The 19,172-nt window shown below is 41.8% G+C and overlaps 1 protein-coding gene across 5 annotated transcripts in view; it reads right to left on the bottom strand.

Moving 5' to 3' along the window:
- The window catches only part of fmnl3 (formin-like 3), a 31,213-nt gene extending 12,922 nt beyond the window's left edge, over window positions 1-18,291 (bottom strand). For 4 of the 5 annotated variants that reach the window (XM_041049330.1, XM_041049321.1, XM_041049349.1 and 1 more), the window contains exons 1-6: window positions 17,709-18,291; window positions 3,780-3,863; window positions 3,558-3,638; window positions 3,338-3,414; window positions 1,425-1,508; window positions 787-933 (exon numbers count right to left, since the gene is read on the bottom strand). In XM_041049330.1, the coding sequence (XP_040905264.1) occupies window positions 787-933; window positions 1,425-1,508; window positions 3,338-3,414; window positions 3,558-3,638; window positions 3,780-3,863; window positions 17,709-17,822 (587 nt within the window). In that variant the 5' untranslated portion in view covers window positions 17,823-18,291. The remainder of the gene's footprint in view (window positions 1-786; window positions 934-1,424; window positions 1,509-3,337; window positions 3,415-3,557; window positions 3,639-3,779; window positions 3,864-17,708) is intronic. The other variant, XM_041049358.1, reaches the window with a different exon arrangement.
- Window positions 18,292-19,172: the final 881 nt, after the last annotated feature.

The raw sequence follows: 19,172 nt of genomic DNA, 5'->3' as shown, positions 1-19,172 counted from the left end.
AACAGAGAGAGAAAATTACAGAGAAGGAAGCCTAACAGAAAAAACTTAGATGGCTTTTGAGGTTACAGATGCATTATGGGAGCCTGGTTTCCTTGCTGCAGACAGAGGCCTATGCACACAGGCTGCTATTATGTAATTGTGCTGCACAGTCATCATCTGCTTATAATATCGCTTCTTGTGCTGTTCATAAATGGCTTTAACAACGTCTCATGATCCAGCATTTTTCAATCATATACAACAGTTTCTAAAGGAACAATACATGATACATAGAGTTTTTCTAATACAGATTCAGTGTTGGTCTACTTCTATATGTTGGCCACAAGCTATTCTTATGGACTATTTCCTTCTGAAGTCCCTGACAATACTTAATTTCATCTAATCTCTCTGTCTCCTGTCTGTGTGTAGCTCAGTGATGAAGAAGAGAATCACAACTGTCCAACATGTGCTGCTGCTCACAGCTGGCTCTCATCTGAAGACAGTGCAGACGCACATCTGGACAGATGAGGGAGAATGATGAACAAAATGGGACACATAGCGCAAAAGGTCAGAGACTTCCAGTTTTTATCGCTGATACAGATCATCATCCGATTGAGTTTGTGCAGAGCTTCGAGGTCAAGAGAGAGGTCAGCAGACCAGTAACTTATGAACAATTCAGGCATTTTACAAAAACAAAACATCACCAAGACAACTGGTTTGCATGTTAATACATGTTTACAGCATTCAGGCTTAGCAGAGCAAGGGAACAGGGATAGGTAATAGCAGGGAAGCTAGCTTAGCAATACGTACCGGAAGACAGACTGGCGAGCAGAGCGCACCAGTGTGTTGCAGAAGGGTTGGCTGCTTGTATGGTGCAGATCCTCTATAGACCTGCTCCAAGATTTAGCCTTGTCCAAGAAGCCATCCTCCCCATTCTCCAGGCCCTCAAAATCCAACCTGGGCCACATACAGACAGACAGACAAGCCAACACAGAGGCACGGGGGTATAGATGAGAGGCATGGGGGGGGGGGGGGGGGGGGGGGGGGGTGTTAGGTTAGCGAGGAAGCCTGGTAGAGAGCCAGGGGTTATCACAGGAACTGTCATCAAGCTGCATGATAAAGCTCAGCACACAGATTCTGACCAATTCAAGCAAGGTATAGCTCAAGACTACACCACATAGCACTTGTCCAGAAAAACATTCAGTTTGCCAACTGTGCAACAAGGCATACAAACAAATCAGAAGAATGCAATGTGCCAAGAGCACATTTTAGATGCACAAGCAGTTTATTACAGGCTCTACAGGACACAAAGTGTTAACTCAGCAGCTGGATTCACTGCCCAACCCAGTTCCTTAGGAAAGGTTTTGCCTATAGTCAGGAGGTGTGTGTGTGTGTATGTGTATGTGTGTGTGTTTGTGTATAAAGTGTACTTGTGCAAAAGTACTCACATGACAGCACACTGGGCAAAGGAGAGGTACTCCACCAGAACGTCAAGACCTCTGTTCTCATCATTGAGGAACTCCCTGACCCACCTGTGACGCATGAGAACGGAGAGGGGTTAGCAGGGCACCAAACCAGGAACACACCCTTATCCTTTAGGACTGGATTTTACCCATTAATGGAGAAAAGTACAGCAATAAAGAGAGCAAAGCATAGAGAAAATGGAGACTGCTGTGATTCATGGAGTAAATCCTTCATAAGGGACTTTTTGTTTGATAGTTCCAGGTTCCCAGATGTGAGAATTAGCTGTTTTTCTTTGCCTTACATGATAGTAATTTGAATATCTTTGGGTTATGGACTCATGGTCAGACAAAACTGATCATGAAAATAACAGTTGCACTCCTTCTTCACTGTATTAAGCACAAATCTCTAAAAGGGGGTCTCCCCTCCCATGACTGAATGAAAATGGCAAGAATGCAGTGGAAAGAAAACTAGAGCAAGGCTTCAGATTTCCTCTCCATTGAGCTCCAGTTTTCTGGACAGAGAAACAAATCCAAACAAAGGAATTCCCATTGCGATGAGAGAAGGAATGTGAAGGGCATAAGGCTGAAGGAGCTGGGCTCAGGTCGAATCTCTGACAGCCAACAGTATTTAGTCTGCCTCCCCCAGTTCTTCAGGGAACTCCAGGGGGGGACAGGATTGGGGTAAAAGGTTCTTAAAATAGTCTTGAAGTGCTGGTTATGATGACAAACTGCTAGACAGCCAATGGCAGGAAAGCAATCAAGAGTCTCAAAGTAGTGGAGGGAGGGAGGGGAAAAGGGAAGAGAGGTGAGCAGAGGAACAGAGGAAAGCGAACAAAGCAGTAAGATTGGGTGCAGGAGGGAAGAGGAGGAGGGGGGTAGACAAGGAGGCGGGCTTGATCATCAGCTTCCTGTCTAACACCCCCCCCCAACCCCTCCCCCCCTCTCTCCCTCCTTGCCTCTGACCCCTCACTCCTTCCTCTCTTGCTCCTTCTCCCTCCCTCTCCTTCTCTCCAACCAGTTGCTATTTCAGATTTTCTTGGCAATCTCAGGAATAACACATCAGAAAGGGCCCAGGATTCAGACACACACAATAAACCAGCATCTGTTTCACTTAATCCCACCCACAAAAGTCTTCTGAAAATAGCTCCCCTTTTTTCTTTGCCTGTGAGTCTTTCTGGGAAATGCATTGAAACAGACCTTTATTGGTGAGGCCTAATAGAATATGAGTTATTCTTGGAGCTCAGTGAATGCTATGGAAAATCAAAGTCTTTTTACAGGCTCCGTTTTGGTTTGGTAATTCAGCGGCAAGTCACTGCAGCACATTTTTATGAAAAAGTATCAGTGTGACATGAGATTATAAAGACAGAATTCATGTCTGCAATGCTGAAGACAAAGGCTAAAAAGGCCTAACATAACATCCACGTACACAGTGGGTGTATAGTGAACTAGTATTGAATCCTATAGCAAATTATGGAAGAGTAAAATAAAAAGTTATTTGCTTTAATATGTGAGAAATGTGTAAACATAAAAGTATCCCATCCTGTGTGTTTTTGTGCTTTTCACTGGGTTCAGCATTGGTCAGCCAGGCTTCCTGTCCCTCTGGCATACACAACAAAGCTTCCTGCTCAACACTATGGGGGAGTGGACGAGGCAGCACAATGGCTACCATCTGGGCATTATGAGGACCAGCTCTATGAAGTTGAGCTGCAGAGCTTGGCAAGTTAGAACAATAGGGGATATCAGGGCACCAGAGAGAGGTCTGGGTCCCTGCAGCAGCAAGAAGACAGAAAGGACTATTCTTTACAAGGGAAAACAATAGTGTGGTTTCCTTAAGCTTTGCGTGCCGATAAATAGATCTGTATAATTTGTTACAAAAATGGGAGATAGGAATTGATTACCCGATGTGGTTTGTCCTCAGCGATATCTCCAGCTCCCTCAAGACTTTTGTAGATTCCTGCACCCGCCTGCGAAACTTCTGTCAGATGTAATGAAAGTAGAGGGTTATCACTGTCCAAGTGTTACCTCATAAGCAGCGAGAGGTTCTTAAACAGGTTCACTTAAACAGACTTCTAAGTGTAAAATGTTGGACCTAAATGAAGGTCATTCGTACTGTCCCACCTTGCGTGTGACTCCAGGGTCTAAGTATCCTCTTAGCTTCTGGATGTAAGTGTGAGGTGGATTCTTGACTTGAAACCTCTCCTGAAGACAAACAACAAAATAAGCATTGTAATGTGTGCATGATAAAGTCATTGTTCTAGAGCAGAATGAGTTATAAGGACAGGTGTGTGTACATTCTCAGTGCAGGTTTGGCAATTGTTGAACTAAAGTTTATGAATGCACCTGGTCGCAGATCAGGTCCCATTTCTTCTCATTGTCGTACTGTCTGAGGAGCCGGGCTTTGTCTGGAGGCAGGTTCATAGAATTCTGAAAAAATATAAAACATAGGCATCAGTTTCATTCCTATCCACATACTTCCTTTTTCTGTTTATTTGATTATTTATAGTAGCTGCACATTTACAATAGTGTGTGTCACTGGGGCTTTATAGACCTCTGGCGCCAATAGCAGAGCACAGGACAAAATTTTGGGGACCTAAACCATGACCTCACTTCCTGTGTTGACTTTCAGCATCCGGCAGCAGGGGGTGATCTGCATCTCCTCTGAACTCACGAGTCTCAGTATCGTTCAGGAAATACTGTGCTTTTAAGCACAACAAGCCAGTATCAGAGCACAGGCCTGTTACCAGACCTGTCATCTAATCCAGCCATAAAAACACTTGAACGCTGCATGAGACGTCCTAAGGCAGCCAGTTTACTGTGGCTCAAATTGAATCCTAAATGCTCTAATTTGTGTTTGGAGACCAACCCACTTGAGCATTTTATGTCCTTGTGACCACTGTAATAAAAAAAAAGAAAACACACACAAACTATATGACACCAGCTTTTGACTAATTACTTCCTTGACCAAGCCAAGACCTTGTAAACAGGGGTTCACATGGAAATCTTAAAAATGAGGAAGTTCAACAATATGAGGGAGGGAGCTTGCCAGCCCCTGAAACTAATCGCCTCAGCGCTTCTCTTTGAAGAGACATGAGGAATTGTTTGCACTGGGAACCTTCATTTACACCCGTATCAACAGTACCCCATAAGCCCGGCCACAAACGGCCTGTCAGCTTGACTTTTAACCTGTAGCTGTAACTCAGCCTGCCGTCTACAACGCAACACCCTGCCCTGTTAACCCATCCCACGCCAGACATGATGTTCCCACTTGTATTTTGCCACTGGTGGAGTGTTTGACAGATGGAAAATAACACATACTTGTTCCTATGACAACCACTCTGTGACTGGTAGTGGTGGAATATCACATGCAAGTATTTTAAAATTAGTTTTCCACATCAGGACCACATTGCTCATTCCATCAGCACGAATCATGAATCATGTCATGATGGCGTTAGAGGCATGGTGCGTCTGAATTTTTTCCTACACATATATTTTATGGAGCTGACAAATATGTTCACATTAAATAGCATTTTATGATCACACATTACAAAATGCACTAAAAATAAATAAAGCGACATTAAACTGCCAATGGATGGCACCGAAAAGCTCTTTTAAAAAAACCTCAAAAATAAAATGCCTGACAAATCTTTAACAGGCAATAACTGTAGTGGAAAACAGTGTAAAGATGTTACCGTACATATGGGGCCTTTGATTTAACCTGCTTTATAAATCCCATGCAGGAGAGAAGCAAGAGACGCAACATGCATACCAGATGTCCAGAATTACAGGAGGAGTGTGTCTTGTTTATAGTAGTAGTTTGTAGTAGTAAATTTTCTCTCTTGTCTGACCCCCAAGCTGCTCTTTCCTCCTCTCTCTGTCCCAGGAGAAATTTTACCTATAACACAGACTCTAGGAAGGTCGTAATAGGAAGTGAAGAGAAACATTTCCCATCTGTATCTGTCTCTAATAAATTATCTGCCTTTAAGTATTTTTAACAACGGCTGGACACAACCAACAATTTTCACGTAAAACAAACTTTAAAAAAAACAACAAAAAAAAACAAAACTATTAGTGATCATCATAAGAAAACAGAAATGTTTTATTCAAAGAGCTTTCACTTATTGATTGCGGCGTATCAATTTCTTAGTAATTAATGCAATCTATGAATAATAATCATTAGAATTTACTGTAGAGCGGAAAAAAATATTTGAATAATTTATTAGTCAATTGCCAGAAAATCAAACGGCAACGTTTCAGTCATTTTTTCAGTGTAAAAACATTTGGTGGTTTCAGCTTTTGTGGATGTAATGATTTTGACCTTGGGCTCTTGAAAACCATCACGGGACTCTTATCATTACTTCTGGACGTTTTATAGATGAAACAGCTAATTGATTACTCAATGAAATAATCAGAAGATTGATGAAAATTATTTAGTTTGTTGCCAGCCCTAATTTACTGTTTGTGAGACTGAAAGGTTTGGACCTGAGCCCACTTCAGTTTAAATGAATTGATTCTTGGTCAAATTCATATTGAAATAGTGAACAAACAGCATTGTTTGCAGTAAGAGGATACTTTTAATAAACTCCAGATTATGTTCAATAGAATTGGTTTCAACACAAAACATCCAAAATGGTGAATGAAAAAATAAGTCCTAATCCGGTCCAACATCTGTCCAAGCCCAAAGCTTAGTTCCCTTTGTTTTCTTGGTCAGTCATGCATACTAAAGTGGATGTGGAGCAAACAGGCAAAGAGCAAGATCCCCCTTTAGTAGTAATTTGATTCTGAATTACTGAAAAACATGCAGACTAGACACACACACACACAGATGTTCATCCATTTAGTAGAGACAAAAGAGTAAAATAAAGTTCATGGTTACTGGATTTGAAAATGATTTCAGTTAAAGAAATATTCATTAGAATCAAAGAACTGTATAGAATTTCAATTAACCCTGTTCCTGCCCCACAGAAGACATAATCATATTCTTTATAAGAAATTAACACACACTGGTCTTTGATGTTTTAATGTTCTCCTCCTTGTCAGTTAGAGCCTCGGGTACTGTAAACAAATACAGGTGGAACTGTGCGGAGCTCTGACTGTTACAAAAACAAGTGTAAAAGCTCCTGCTCAAATGAACACAGGGGTATATAGAAGAGGTTTCTCCTGACACAAGGCAAAAAGCAGAGAGGATGTTTCCTTTCGGACCAGATTTAGGTAATTTGAGCCAAGTAACCCAATTTAGCTAATTTCATTTCACTTTCTCCCACAGTGATACAATCTTGCACTTCCTGTGTTTATAAGAAGCTAAAAGAAGTTTTACGGAGGTGAGGGGGCTGTGGATCTTTATAGTTTCAGATTCACTGGCTCGTTTTAGGCATAACATACTACAGAAATGCCAAAAATGTTTGGTGCTTGTTATGTTGCCATGTTGCCCACATATTTTCTCCTTCAGCAAGGCCTTTCTTGTTTGACCTGAGACTGGCTTGACAAAGGATTCAATGTGGAGCTTTGTTTTGATTTGGTGCTGTGCCATTCCCATCCTTTGACATTTGAGCTATTTTTTTTTCCTCATAGAAAATTGTTAACAATGGCTGGTGGGCAGGGTCAGTGTATGCCCCCTGGTGCTGTGCAGAGCAAAATCCAGCTAAAACACAACACCAGTACACTGCAGAACCAGATGAACTGGTTGTTTTATCACCACTATCTCTCTGATCACTAGGACCCCATTGTGAGCCAGGACAAGAGCGTGAGTTACCAAACAGGGCCTCTGAGCAGACAGAATGAAAACTCCACTGTATTAAACTCTAATACAGTTAAACTTGTTAAAAGATCAAAATACTATCAATCTTTTTGAGACATAAAGAGAGACATAAAGTGGGACAAGCATTAAAAGGTATGTTGTAGAACAGCAAAGGGCAACTGAGAGGGTATAAACTCTAAACCAGAATGACATTTGAGCCATCGACAAAGGAAGGCTGAGGTTTTAAAGACTCAACAGTTAAAGTAGTTGATGGGGTCAGGTTGCTGGTTAAGGAGGCATGGAGAGTCCAGGAGAGCCATCAGGGACTCAGTAGAGCGGTCAAGTCACGCACAGACCCCCACAACCAAGGGGGGGGGGGGGGGTGCTGAAGAGCCCATGGTCACCTCAGACATCAGAGTCGACAGGGCAACCCCATCTGCCCTCCGCTGGACAGCTTCCTAATCCGAGCTGATTTACAATTAGCCTTGAGTGAAGTTTATGACCTGAAGCTCCAGCCGGTGGCTCCAAGAGAAACAAATGGAAAAGAGTGACAGGATGTTTCCTCCCTGATCTTTCTCACAGCTTCACACTTTCAGTCAGGATGAGATATAACACCACCATACTCCAAACTAAATTACTCTACCTGCAGAATTCCCTCCGCCTATCTGTTTTTGTAGAGGACATTGCGTTGTCAAATTTACTCCCCAAGTTGCTACCAGGCATGCAACAGAGGTTTATTCTGCAAGATCTCTGTGGCAAAGATCTTGCAGAAACAGGAAAAACAATGCATTTGCATCTTAAAGCCATTTAATATTCTGGTGTACAGATGATTAAAAAAAATTGGGAAAGTTGTCTCATTTTGATGTAAATGAAGTTTGACAACTTATGTCTCAAAAGCCTGGAAAATAAGACATTCTGGATCTCGCTTGTCTGAAATGTGTCTTGTAAGTGGGCTAGGCAAAGTTGTATGCATGACATAATAATAAATGGGTGATGTGCTTTGTCTTATCCCATGTAAATCGAATTTTCCAACTGAAATAAACTAAAAGTGGCCCACAAAGCAAACATATTCAATGTGATTCTCTCTTTTGTGCCGTTTCAGTGGGTTGGAAACACAGAGTCTGCGTTTTTTATCTACTCTGATAGGTTTACACAGGCCAGACTTAGTTGTCATCAGTTCAGAGGGAAAGGAGTGGGTGGCTAAAGAGCTAACAGTACTGCACAGAGCCTGTGGCAGTTTAGACACAGAGGCCCAGACAGCCGTCTTTAACCCCAACAAGTCTGAGAGTCTGCTCATCAGGGTGGAGTCCAGGAGTAAAGGACCTATGGCACTACTCAAATGGAAGCTGTCCCGCCAACATAATCAAGGGTCACACACAGCAGTGCACGGAGTTTAATACACACATTCAAGACAGGGTTAGTTGTTTGTTCACTGATGCCACATTTCACATTGACAATTTGAAGTAATTTACTGGTTGTGTGTTATAGAGCCAATACAGGATAAACAGATAAACAGTAAAAATAAAAAAATTGAAAATTAAAGGAATTTTGGGAAACATGATTATTTGCTGTCTCACTTACCATAGGTGATATTTAACATGGCATTTAGCATTCAGACATGTAAGTAGTACTAATCATCAAATTCAAGAAGGTGAATAAAGAGATTTCCTATAAATAATAAAATCAGTAGCAACAAACCTTATGAATTAATTATGGTAGTCTTGATTCATCAATCGATTTTCAGACAAGTAGAATCATTCTCTTCAATCAATACTCTGATGTTTTAGTTGCCAGTTAAGAGAGCAACACGTTTCAGAAAAGACTTCAGTGACTTGATAACAAATGAAAGCACTGATCCAGCCGATGAAGGGGAAGATAAGACCTGTAGCTCTTTAACAAAGCGTACCGTCTGAAGAGGGTAGAAAAAGCCAGACCACTGATCCCTGTCAGGAAGTGGAGCCAACAAGGAGGCAAAGAAAACACAATGAATATGGGGCCTGGCATGACAATGTTTTCTTTCAGCATATTAACTGAGCATATTTTAGAAAAAGTAAGTCCCTACTATGCCAGAGGTGGCTGGATATAGTTCAAAATAAATGTCTTCCTCAGAAAAAAAAAGAAGGGAACTAAATAACTCCCTACATTGCTGCTAGGAAGGAAGGGAAGGGGAAATACAGGACAGACTTCTGACGTCTGTCGTACCGTAATGTCACGTACACTTACAGTAGACTATGAGTACATGAGGCGGGGCTGATCAAGCCAGATGACCTAACAGAATGAGATTATTCATAGTGAATCAGACTCAGCCTATGACGGCACCTAAACATATCACACTAGCTTTTTATTAATGAACGTGGCTGTCACTGCTATTGTAGGATTCCTCCTTGAAACACAATGAGAGGAGACAGGATGTGAGGCTCAACTGTTGCCGTCATGGGGCTGCAGGGACTTCCTAAACTCTTCAGGAAATCAAAAACTGCCCCCGAGTAATGTTAGGTTTGTTCCGATGCTGTTATGTGTAATACGAGCTTGTGTGTGCGCATGGGTGTGTTTTTGTAAATACACTCCTTCAGCGTGTTTATGTATGGATGAATGAATGAATTTGTGTTTTTCCAGCTCCAAGGTAAACCTCACTGAATTGAAAGCAACAGAGCAAAGTGTGAGAAAACGCTGCCCCCTTTTCTCTGAGCAGACATCTGATCACCCTATCACTCTTTTGTGAAGTAATCCGAACCAGGCAATCACAACAAAGCATGAGTCCTGCACAAAGATGCTGGAAGACCGGGAGGTAGACGCTACCAGCCCTGCTAAAGACAGACTGAAGGTAGGACGGACAGAGAGCAGAGAGAAGAAGATGTTTTTCTAAAAGGTGGAGAAGTTAAATCTTCAGTATCCCTCTCTGTCCTCTCCCCCTGATGCTGGCCCTTGTTTACAAAGCAAATATAAACAGGCTCCGTTAAGAGCTCATTTATTGAGGTATTAACATAACAGGTAAGGGCATGCAACTCATTTACATGCAAACGTAGCGTCGGTGGGGAAACCACATTTTTGACATGTGAAACCTAAAGCATGTAGTAAATGAAAACACTGTAAAACAAGCAATCGTAAAACAACTGTTAAATTAATCCGTTTTCTATTTTCTGTCAAAAAAATAAAGGTGAAAAAGTCTCTATATTCTGCACAAACAAAACTCTTCTCAAGTGTAAGCTACAAATAGAGATATTATTATTACCAATAAATCTGTCAATAACTGATTCCAATTAAATCATGGAGTGTTTAAATGGCTAGTGTTGTCAGTCCAAGAGACTAAAACTCAAATATATTAAATTAACAGTGTTATTTGAGTGAAAATCTGCTCATCTTCATTTTTGAGAAGGTGAAACCACTTTCAGCCTTTCTACAGGTAAGAGCAGACAACACTCAAAGTTGTTCTAAGGGCTGAAACCTTCCCTAAGTGGCGTTACAGCTCAACTCATGAAGCGCTAATTCCCGGCTAAATCAGGAATCAAGGGAAACACAGCTTACAGCTGTGGTGTAAGGTTTTCAGGGGGAGAACCCTTATGCTAGTTCACTGCTTTCAGTTCTCCTGCCTGAATGCACTGTGAAACCTCCTTCTTCTCCCATGAACTCACATCTTCGAGTCTGTGACCTCTAAATCACTCTGTTGAGAGAAATTTCCCTCCAGTCCCCTTCTTTACGCATAATCAAATGGACATTCCACGGCCAGTCAAAGAAACAGGAAGTTGGTGAAATGCCATTTTCGGGTTGATAAATCAAGAACCACCCCCCACAACCCATTTGCTAATACATTTATTTACCCGGAGACACAGCTGTGATTGACAACAGTGATAGCTGGGTTCAAGCTAGAGACCATTATCATCACAGAGTTCTTTGAAGCCAAACTAACAACCACAGCCTGAGATAAAGATGAAAATATCCTGAGCTCAAGGTCCTTCTGAAACCAGATGTTCCTCAAGCCTCAAAAGTCAGCGAAACTTGAAATGCACACTTGTTTACATGAGCTTATCTAGGAAGTTTTTGTTTCAAAACAACAGTGACGTAAAACAATTCCAGCAATCCCACCTGACAACTATATTGTCTAGTTTATTTGTTTTTTTTAAAAAAACATACTGTATCTAGGAAATGTGGACATAAACAAAGATAGAAGTGAGGTTAAGAGTGAGTTATAAATAAATACAACAATTCGTCATGAATCAGAGGTATTCGTTCATTCCTGTGTGGTGAACATCCTGTTTGTTCTCCTCTGTGCGTCCGTGCAAGGGCCCAGGGAAGCCCCAGCCAACAGACGATATACACATGGAATGTCAGGAATGCAGGTACATGAATGCCTCAATAACTCATGCCGGCCAGAGCTTTTGACACACTGCCCAGTTAAAAAGATGAAGGTCGGCCAAAGAGAAAGGGCAACAAATCTGAGCCTGAGCTGTGCAGAAATAAAATTTGTGAATCAAATGAACTTTCCAAGGATTTATCTCCTTGGAGGAGGTTTGTGTTGGAGGCAGAAATGGTGATAATAAAATAAAGGGGAACAAAAACCAGAACCAAAAGAAAGTCAAGATATACGGAGTTCACATGAATGATGCTACCAGTCACACTTCTCTAAAAAAAAAAAAACTTCCGTTTGTTTCTCAATATGACTTCATTCATAGGAAGTGCAGCTGTGAAAAGGCAGCTGACGTCTTGAGAGATAAGATGAAGGGAACTATATGTCATTTAAGGGAAACAATCACACTATGTCACTACAGTGTGGGAAAGGTAGCATCGAGCATAGCAGCCCAATCCACTGGCTCTCAAAATTGGCTTATAGCAGTTCCTCTGAGTGTCCACGTAAAAGTGTAGAGGCACAAAAAGCACCAGGGGATGAGGCCCCCTTTCTAAAACAACACTGACTGACAGAGTCCCCATTGTATTGAGGAGGAAACCACTTCTCCATCCTACAGCCTCGGTGCAGCTGCATTAGAGCAGCATGCAAACCCCCACTGACATGCACAAGTGCACACACACACATGCACTTATTAAAAAAAAAAAAACACTTACATATGAATATAAAATGGCAACCACATGCATTTTCTGTGCAAAGATGAATAAATCCATATTCGCAGTGATGTTACTGAACAGGTTATGTCTCACTGCGTGCTGTTTCTAAGGCTAGAGAGGAAAAAAAGAACAAATCTACCCCAAAAACTACTCACACTACTGTCTTTACAGGGCCGTTTGGCTTAAAGGAGTTTGGCATTTTGGGAAAGACACTTATCATTAGTGAGCAAAGAGGTGCTGGTAGGCAGCTTTTTTTTAACTTGTTGCAGAGCCGGGCCAGTTGTTTCCCCCAGTTTCAAGAATTTTTGCTAAGCTAAGCTGGCTGTAGATTAATATTTCCAGTACAAGCATAAGAGTGACATCTTCTCATCTAACGTCAGCAAATATTTTCCAAAATGGTAAACTGTTCTTTTTAAGAAAATCAACCACTCAGGTGGATCTCATGAAGAAATATTCAGACACAATCTATACTGAATGTGGACATGTTGTATCTGCTCAGTCATGGTCTTTAACTTGACCTTTGCTTTCCAAAATAACTGCAAGGAGAGAAGCAGTAAAACTCGCCATAAAGCCCGGCCCAGATTGGGGAATTGTAGCCCGAGGGTGGAGAGAGCCAGGTGGACAGCCTTGTGCTGAACCCCCCCAGCCTGTACTGCTGCTCTAAAACCGAGTTAACTGTGTGCACTCAAGTCCCATAATCCTCCTCTTCCTGGGACATGGTGGTGGGTGGCTGAGCCAGATGTACACAACTCTTCCAACTCGGGTGACGTAACAAACACATTTTCTCTTTTTAGAAAATAGGAATGGCGGTGATGATGAGTGTGAGAAAGGGAGTGGTAGACATATTAGGCACATAAATAAGCTGAAACAGCCATTAAACAAATAAAAATGATTTAGGTTTTGTGTCTAATAAACACATTGCACAGCTTGACTCCATTAGTTCCAGTTGAGTGGCATCTATCAGACACGGCAGCTTTCTTTAGACTTCAGCCATCAAGTAACAGTGATGCCAGACAGGGCGCTGGAGTCACATTGTCAGCATGTCTCATTTTACTAACACTGACTTAAAGCAAACTTCTCCATCTGAAGTTTTCCCAACATTTGCTGCAACTTAATGGCGACACATCCCCCTTGAACAATCAAACCTCAAAAGAAAAGCTGCGACGGCACATCTCTGCATGACGCAACTTGATGTCAAGAGTATAAAAAGATGTGGGGAGTTGAGCAGAGTCAGACAAATCAGTTAGGATGGTTTCCAGTGCAATCAAGTGGTGAAAATAATCCCATGCTGCTCCCGTAACAGCCCTTAAATATGTGTGCGCTGTTTAAAAATGCTGGTAAAGTCATTACAACCAAGAACAGTGGCAGACCGCCAGTTGAAAGGGAATTTTCCCTCTCTGAGTTCTCCTGTGGCCTCAGCCTAGACTAGACCGCAGGAATCCAGCAGCGGATTGGTGCAGGGGCACTTTGAAAGAGGATCCAAGGCCAGGCGTACACCTTTGAAAATGCCAATCACTCATCTCACATCATTTTCATAAGGACCGAGTCATATGGGGAAAGTTACTTTATAGGCCAGACACACAGTGAGAATGAATTTAGGAAATGGGAAGGTAGGAGGAACAACGACTGAGTGACTGAATGAGAGGTTCCACTTCGATTTGGAATTGCACAAAAACCAAGAATGAGTAATAGTTACCATGGACAAAGGGAAGAGAAAAGAGCCAAAACAACCAAGAGAATGCAACCAATGACCAAGACATGATTTTATAGATATGGCTTCTGTGTTCTGCATGTACATTTGTCCACCTGTGAGGTCTAGGTAGATCTATATCTCTAGCTGAACTAATTGCATGTTATGCACCAGTAGCAGCCTGAGGGAACACAGTTCGTACTGTAAGGCGAACCAACCGCAAGGACCATTGGCTACAATGCAATTTCCTCTGTAAAACGAAGAAAAGAAAATGCCAGGCAGCTGTTTCCAGCCACAAACGACAGAGCTGAAGCTGTCTCTGACAATGCTGGACACAAAAAGAGGAGAAGAAGTGATACGATGCCTTTAGCACATGCTGCCGGTTAGACCTGACCCAGGCGTTTTATTTGAAGACCGCATGAAGTAGTCAAAGCTAACCCAGGGGTCTCGCCCCCCTACCACTGCCTTCGACCATCTACAGTAGAGCTGTCCTGTTAAAGTCATTAGCCTGGGGATATTACTACACTGGCGAAGGCTGCTGTACCCATGACATCATTATGGGCTGCTGTCATTCCAGTGGGACGTCTGGGAGCTGTGTATGTGAGAGAGGGAGAGAGAGAGAGAGAGGGCAGTCCCGCCGCACAGATGCAGACACATCCATTTACACCAGCATGCCATCATGAAGCAGGAAACACAGTGGTCCAGAGGAGAGGAAATTACCCATTTCAAAATATCCATTTATGGAGAGTGTTTTATTTGTTGAGGCTGTGACGCCAGTTATGTCTCTGCTTACAAATGCTGGAAAAAAAAAAGAATCTGCTCAGTTTAGCAGAGAGAGAAAGCAGTGTGAACTCAGACTATTTTTGGCACATATGATAGTTTGGAAGGAGCGCCCATAAGTATGGCCACTGCCAGACACCAAAGCCACAGCCTTGTCTTCCTGAAGAGCTCCAACCACAAAGACAGACGCTTTTGATGTACCTTTATCTCGCAGCAAGGGGGCAAGCAGGGCAGAGACGAAACCATTGTCCGATAAGAACACTAAAATATACAAGCATGTTGTTCTTTCCCACAAAGTAAAGGAAATCTGGAGCTGCTGTGGGGTAGGCTGGGGTGGGGTTAGAGAGCTTGAAAACTTTTTCCCAGTCAGAAACACAACCGAAATGTTGAGTCTACTGCCTCTTGCATAGAAATCATCTGCTCTGCACGGCTGAACATAATAACAGGGACTGACGCTGCGCTGAAGGGCAAACAACTGCAGACTGTTCCAGTCTCTAGGCAGAGTGAATGTAAAATGATTTCCAGTCTCTCTTTAAGGGAAATGTGACGGCTACAAATCTTTTTAGGACGGTTAACCTGTCAGTCACGTGGAAAAAAACTCAAATTCACCTAAACTTTCTTTTTATGACGACCTACTTACCGAAGCGGCGAATCATCTGAGAGAAACACACATCTCTTGAGCTGTCATAATAGTGCTTACTGAACAGCATAGTACAGTGTATAATTGCCATAATGGTTGAGATTTAGCACAGCAGTCAACAAGCAGGCCTTGAATGGCTTCTTGCTGTGCTAGTCTCTTCATATGAGGGCTTTACACTGTAGCTGCTGATAGCTCTGGCAAGAAAATACTGGCTTTCTTCCAGAAACATGGAGGGTCCACAAAGTATTCAAGGATGAGACTATCTGAGTACTCCTGAGAGGATCTCAGCTCTTTGCTGCTTGATACTGTAATTAAGGTCTTAAACAGCTGAAAATCAAGGCCAGGGTGTGGTTATGTTGAAATGTGGAGTAAGGAGCACAAAATAAGCACCTGTGAGAAACACTCATGCCACTGTTTAAAAAATAAATAAAAAACTAAAATAAAGAGAGGTGGTCTAATCTCTACTTTATGCATTTTATTTATCCCTGGCTCTGAGGTGTCGGAGTTTGGATTACTCACACTGTAAAAGAGCAACAAGTTGGAGTGATGTTATTGAGCTGTTTTCTGTACGTTTGTATGTTTCTGTATGTTTTCTGCATGGAGCAAAGGAAAAAATATGCAAATACACATCAAATATCACATAAAGGATATTCTACCAGTTATATAAGCTAGTATGCTTGTACATAGCCAGGGTAGATGTCTTCCCCTTTTTCCAGTCTCTTTGCAAACTGGCTGCCTGGTTGTAGTCTTATGTTTACAGAAATTAGTGGCACTAATCTTCTCAATAGCAAGAAAGCCAATAAGAGCATTTCTCAAATTTCCCAATTTATTTCTGAGACCTTCATCAGGCACACTTCTTAGTATTTACTATTAATTATACCTGATGAGGATCTGGGCAGCAAAGCACTGTGAATAAACCTCATGACCCCTCATATTTATGTTGGGAAGCCTGGAGGGACCACTGCCCCTGGAGATCATTCACCACTGCTATAGGCTACTTCCTATATAAAAATAGCTAAATATAATAACTGATCAAAAATATATTTAAGTGAAAAAGTGAATATATTAAGGCTGCAACTAACAATTGCTTTCACTATCTGGCAGTTATAGTCCTGCTCAATTGATAAAGTGTTTGGTCAGAAAACAGTAGAAAATGCCCACAATTTTCTAGATGCCTTTAAAAGTTTTGTCTGGTCCAAAACCTAGAAATATTCAATTTACTATCACATAAGACAAACAAAAGCAGCAGGTCCTCATACTGGAAGGGTTGGAACCTGAAAATGTTTGTCTGATTTAAACAAATAATCACTTACCAGCAGCCACTTTTCATTTTCTGTTCATCAGTTAAGTAACTAATAATTTCTGTTCCTGTAAAGTGACAGAATAGTTATTTCCCACCCCTGGAGATGACTGACTGCAGCATCCACTCCTTCAGGTTGAAACAGAGGTTTCTATTCTAAGAGAAACTCCACATGACTGTTCCTAAAAAACAGAAAAATTGTAAAGTCCCCTCACGTGATGCGCCAATAAATGAAATGTCCCCTTGACGTGGGATGACAGAGACACTTGACTGTGTTGATAGACGGTAAAAGTGGGTGTTGACTGTGTGCTCATTATTACAAAGCGCTCAGACAGCTCAGCTCCAGCCTGATGTAGAGTATGAGGGGGGGGGGGGGGTGTCCGTGGGAGTTTTGGGGGAATTCAGAAAATGTTGTTTTCAGATGGTTTGCCTGCAGCGACAACTTTTTTTTTCCAAACCCAGACGCAGAATACTGTGATGTGCTATGTCAAGGATATACGCTATCCTTTCTCTCTGTAAAACATCTCCCTCAACCCACCACAACCCCAGCACTTCCACACACACACACCCACCATACTCTCACCATGCTGCGCTCAGTGTTTGCTACTTCAGCCAAACGCTGACTTGTCTGACTTTAGAGGAGACAAAAGAACCGCAGGAGAGAGGGGGGCAGCAGGCAGAGAATGAGGGGCGGGACAGCACAGGTCGGTTCATTTAAAATATCAACAGCTCATAATGGACAATAAAGACAAGGAAGTGTAAATACCTACACACAAAAGCAAAACAAAAAACAAACAAAAACAAAACGAAACGAAACGAAAAAAAACAAACAAAAAACTTTTTTAAATTACAGAAACAACGCCGTCTACTATCAGTATTATTTATGTGAGCGCTATTTTGAAATCTGTATGGGGTATATAAGTTTATGAGGCAGTTTATGAGGTGAAGTCAAAACAACAGTGGTACAAGTTTTAAAATAAATAAAACCCATCACCAACCGGATGTAACACACTTGAAGGTTGTTGGCCACGCCACGCCATGATAAACTGAGGTAAATAAAAACTCACCAAAACAATGGCAAATTTCTCCTCCAGCTCGGTGGGGTCAGGCATGGGCACTTTCAGAGGCATGATGTGATGCTTCATCTCCGACTGGCCATCCACGCTTTCTATATTACCCATTTTCCAGCAGCACTACTGGATCCCCTTGTCAGCTTTGAAAACTCAGCAATCCTTCAGCTTCTTTCAGTGATAGTAATCCAAGTTAAAAAAAATCTCCAAAAAATATTCCAACAGTTTGATTAACGGATGAATCCAAATAATCCACTTCTCCACACCGAGATAAAACGCTGACAGTCCAGTCGTATCGTATCACCGTCCCAAAATGCCATTTAAGCGTATTCACGAGTTTACGTTTACAGTGTGTCCCACTGTACTTTCCCTTCAAAACTCTTTACTTTCAAAAGTCATGAAAGTACATCTGCTTTCTCTTCCATGAAGTAGTTTCTAATTCGCTTGGCCAATCCATTTCTTCCGACAGGTTCCCCCCCTGCGACAGATAAGTTTCAAACGCTGAACTAGTTACTTTTAGCTGCTGCACAACTTTCTTGGCTACGACGCGTTTCCATTCATTACTGTTGTGTGATCCTGATTAAGCTCTCTGCTGTTGCCTCCACGAAGAGGGTAGAGGTTTTCTTCTCTGGTCCTACCCCCAGCTGGCGCGGAGGGGAGGAGGTGGCGCTTCTGTTGGCTCGAATGCCTGTCAATCACTTTAGCTTTCTGTTTTTCACGCCCCTCACACATCTGTAGGCAATGAGCCCGCGTTCAGCCAGAGGGAAAAGTAGGGGCTTGTCAGCACTTTATCGCCACCAGGTGTTAAGATACGACTATAACATTTCAACAAAACACCTAAAAATTTTCAGAATTTAGTTGAATCATAATAAAAATAAAAAAAAATACTTTGACACAAAAAATGAAGCTACAAAATTGGTTTGATTCATGAGAGTGCAAACTTTAATCAAGAACTTCAGCAGCTACATGACAAAATGTTCAAATTATGTCAAAGCGCAGCAGTTTTCTTCTTCATGTGTGACACTTTAACACTATTTTCTTTTCCATTTCCACAAATCAGTGTCCATACTTCTGTGGTGCGGTGACAGTGGTGGTACATGGAAGCCGTGTCACCACTCGTGTACAATATTTGCATGTTTCTCATGATGAATTAGCTCAATAATCAAAATATAAACATGGTCAACAGCATCAGCCTGTTCCATTTAGCGATACCAACACACACAAACACAAAAAAAAGCTTTTGGGTGTAACATCACCAGCGATGTGTTTTCGGTATCTACAAAGTTTCATAAAAGCACAGTGATTTAGACTCTGCTTACAGTATCATACCTCTGTTTTCAGTGGTAATGTGAGGGTCTAGGTTTGTAACATTTTGATTTATAAAAGTAACTCTCAGAAAACTCTGGTTAAAACATATAAAACTTCATTTGGAACATAATTATTAAACACTGAAATTGTGCA

The sequence above is a fragment of the Toxotes jaculatrix genome, chromosome 2, assembly GCF_017976425.1.
Source record: "Toxotes jaculatrix isolate fToxJac2 chromosome 2, fToxJac2.pri, whole genome shotgun sequence".
NCBI lineage: Eukaryota > Metazoa > Chordata > Actinopteri > Toxotidae > Toxotes > Toxotes jaculatrix.
The sequence above is the reverse complement of the archived record's forward strand: the minus strand, read 5'-3'. Positions and strand labels throughout refer to the sequence as shown.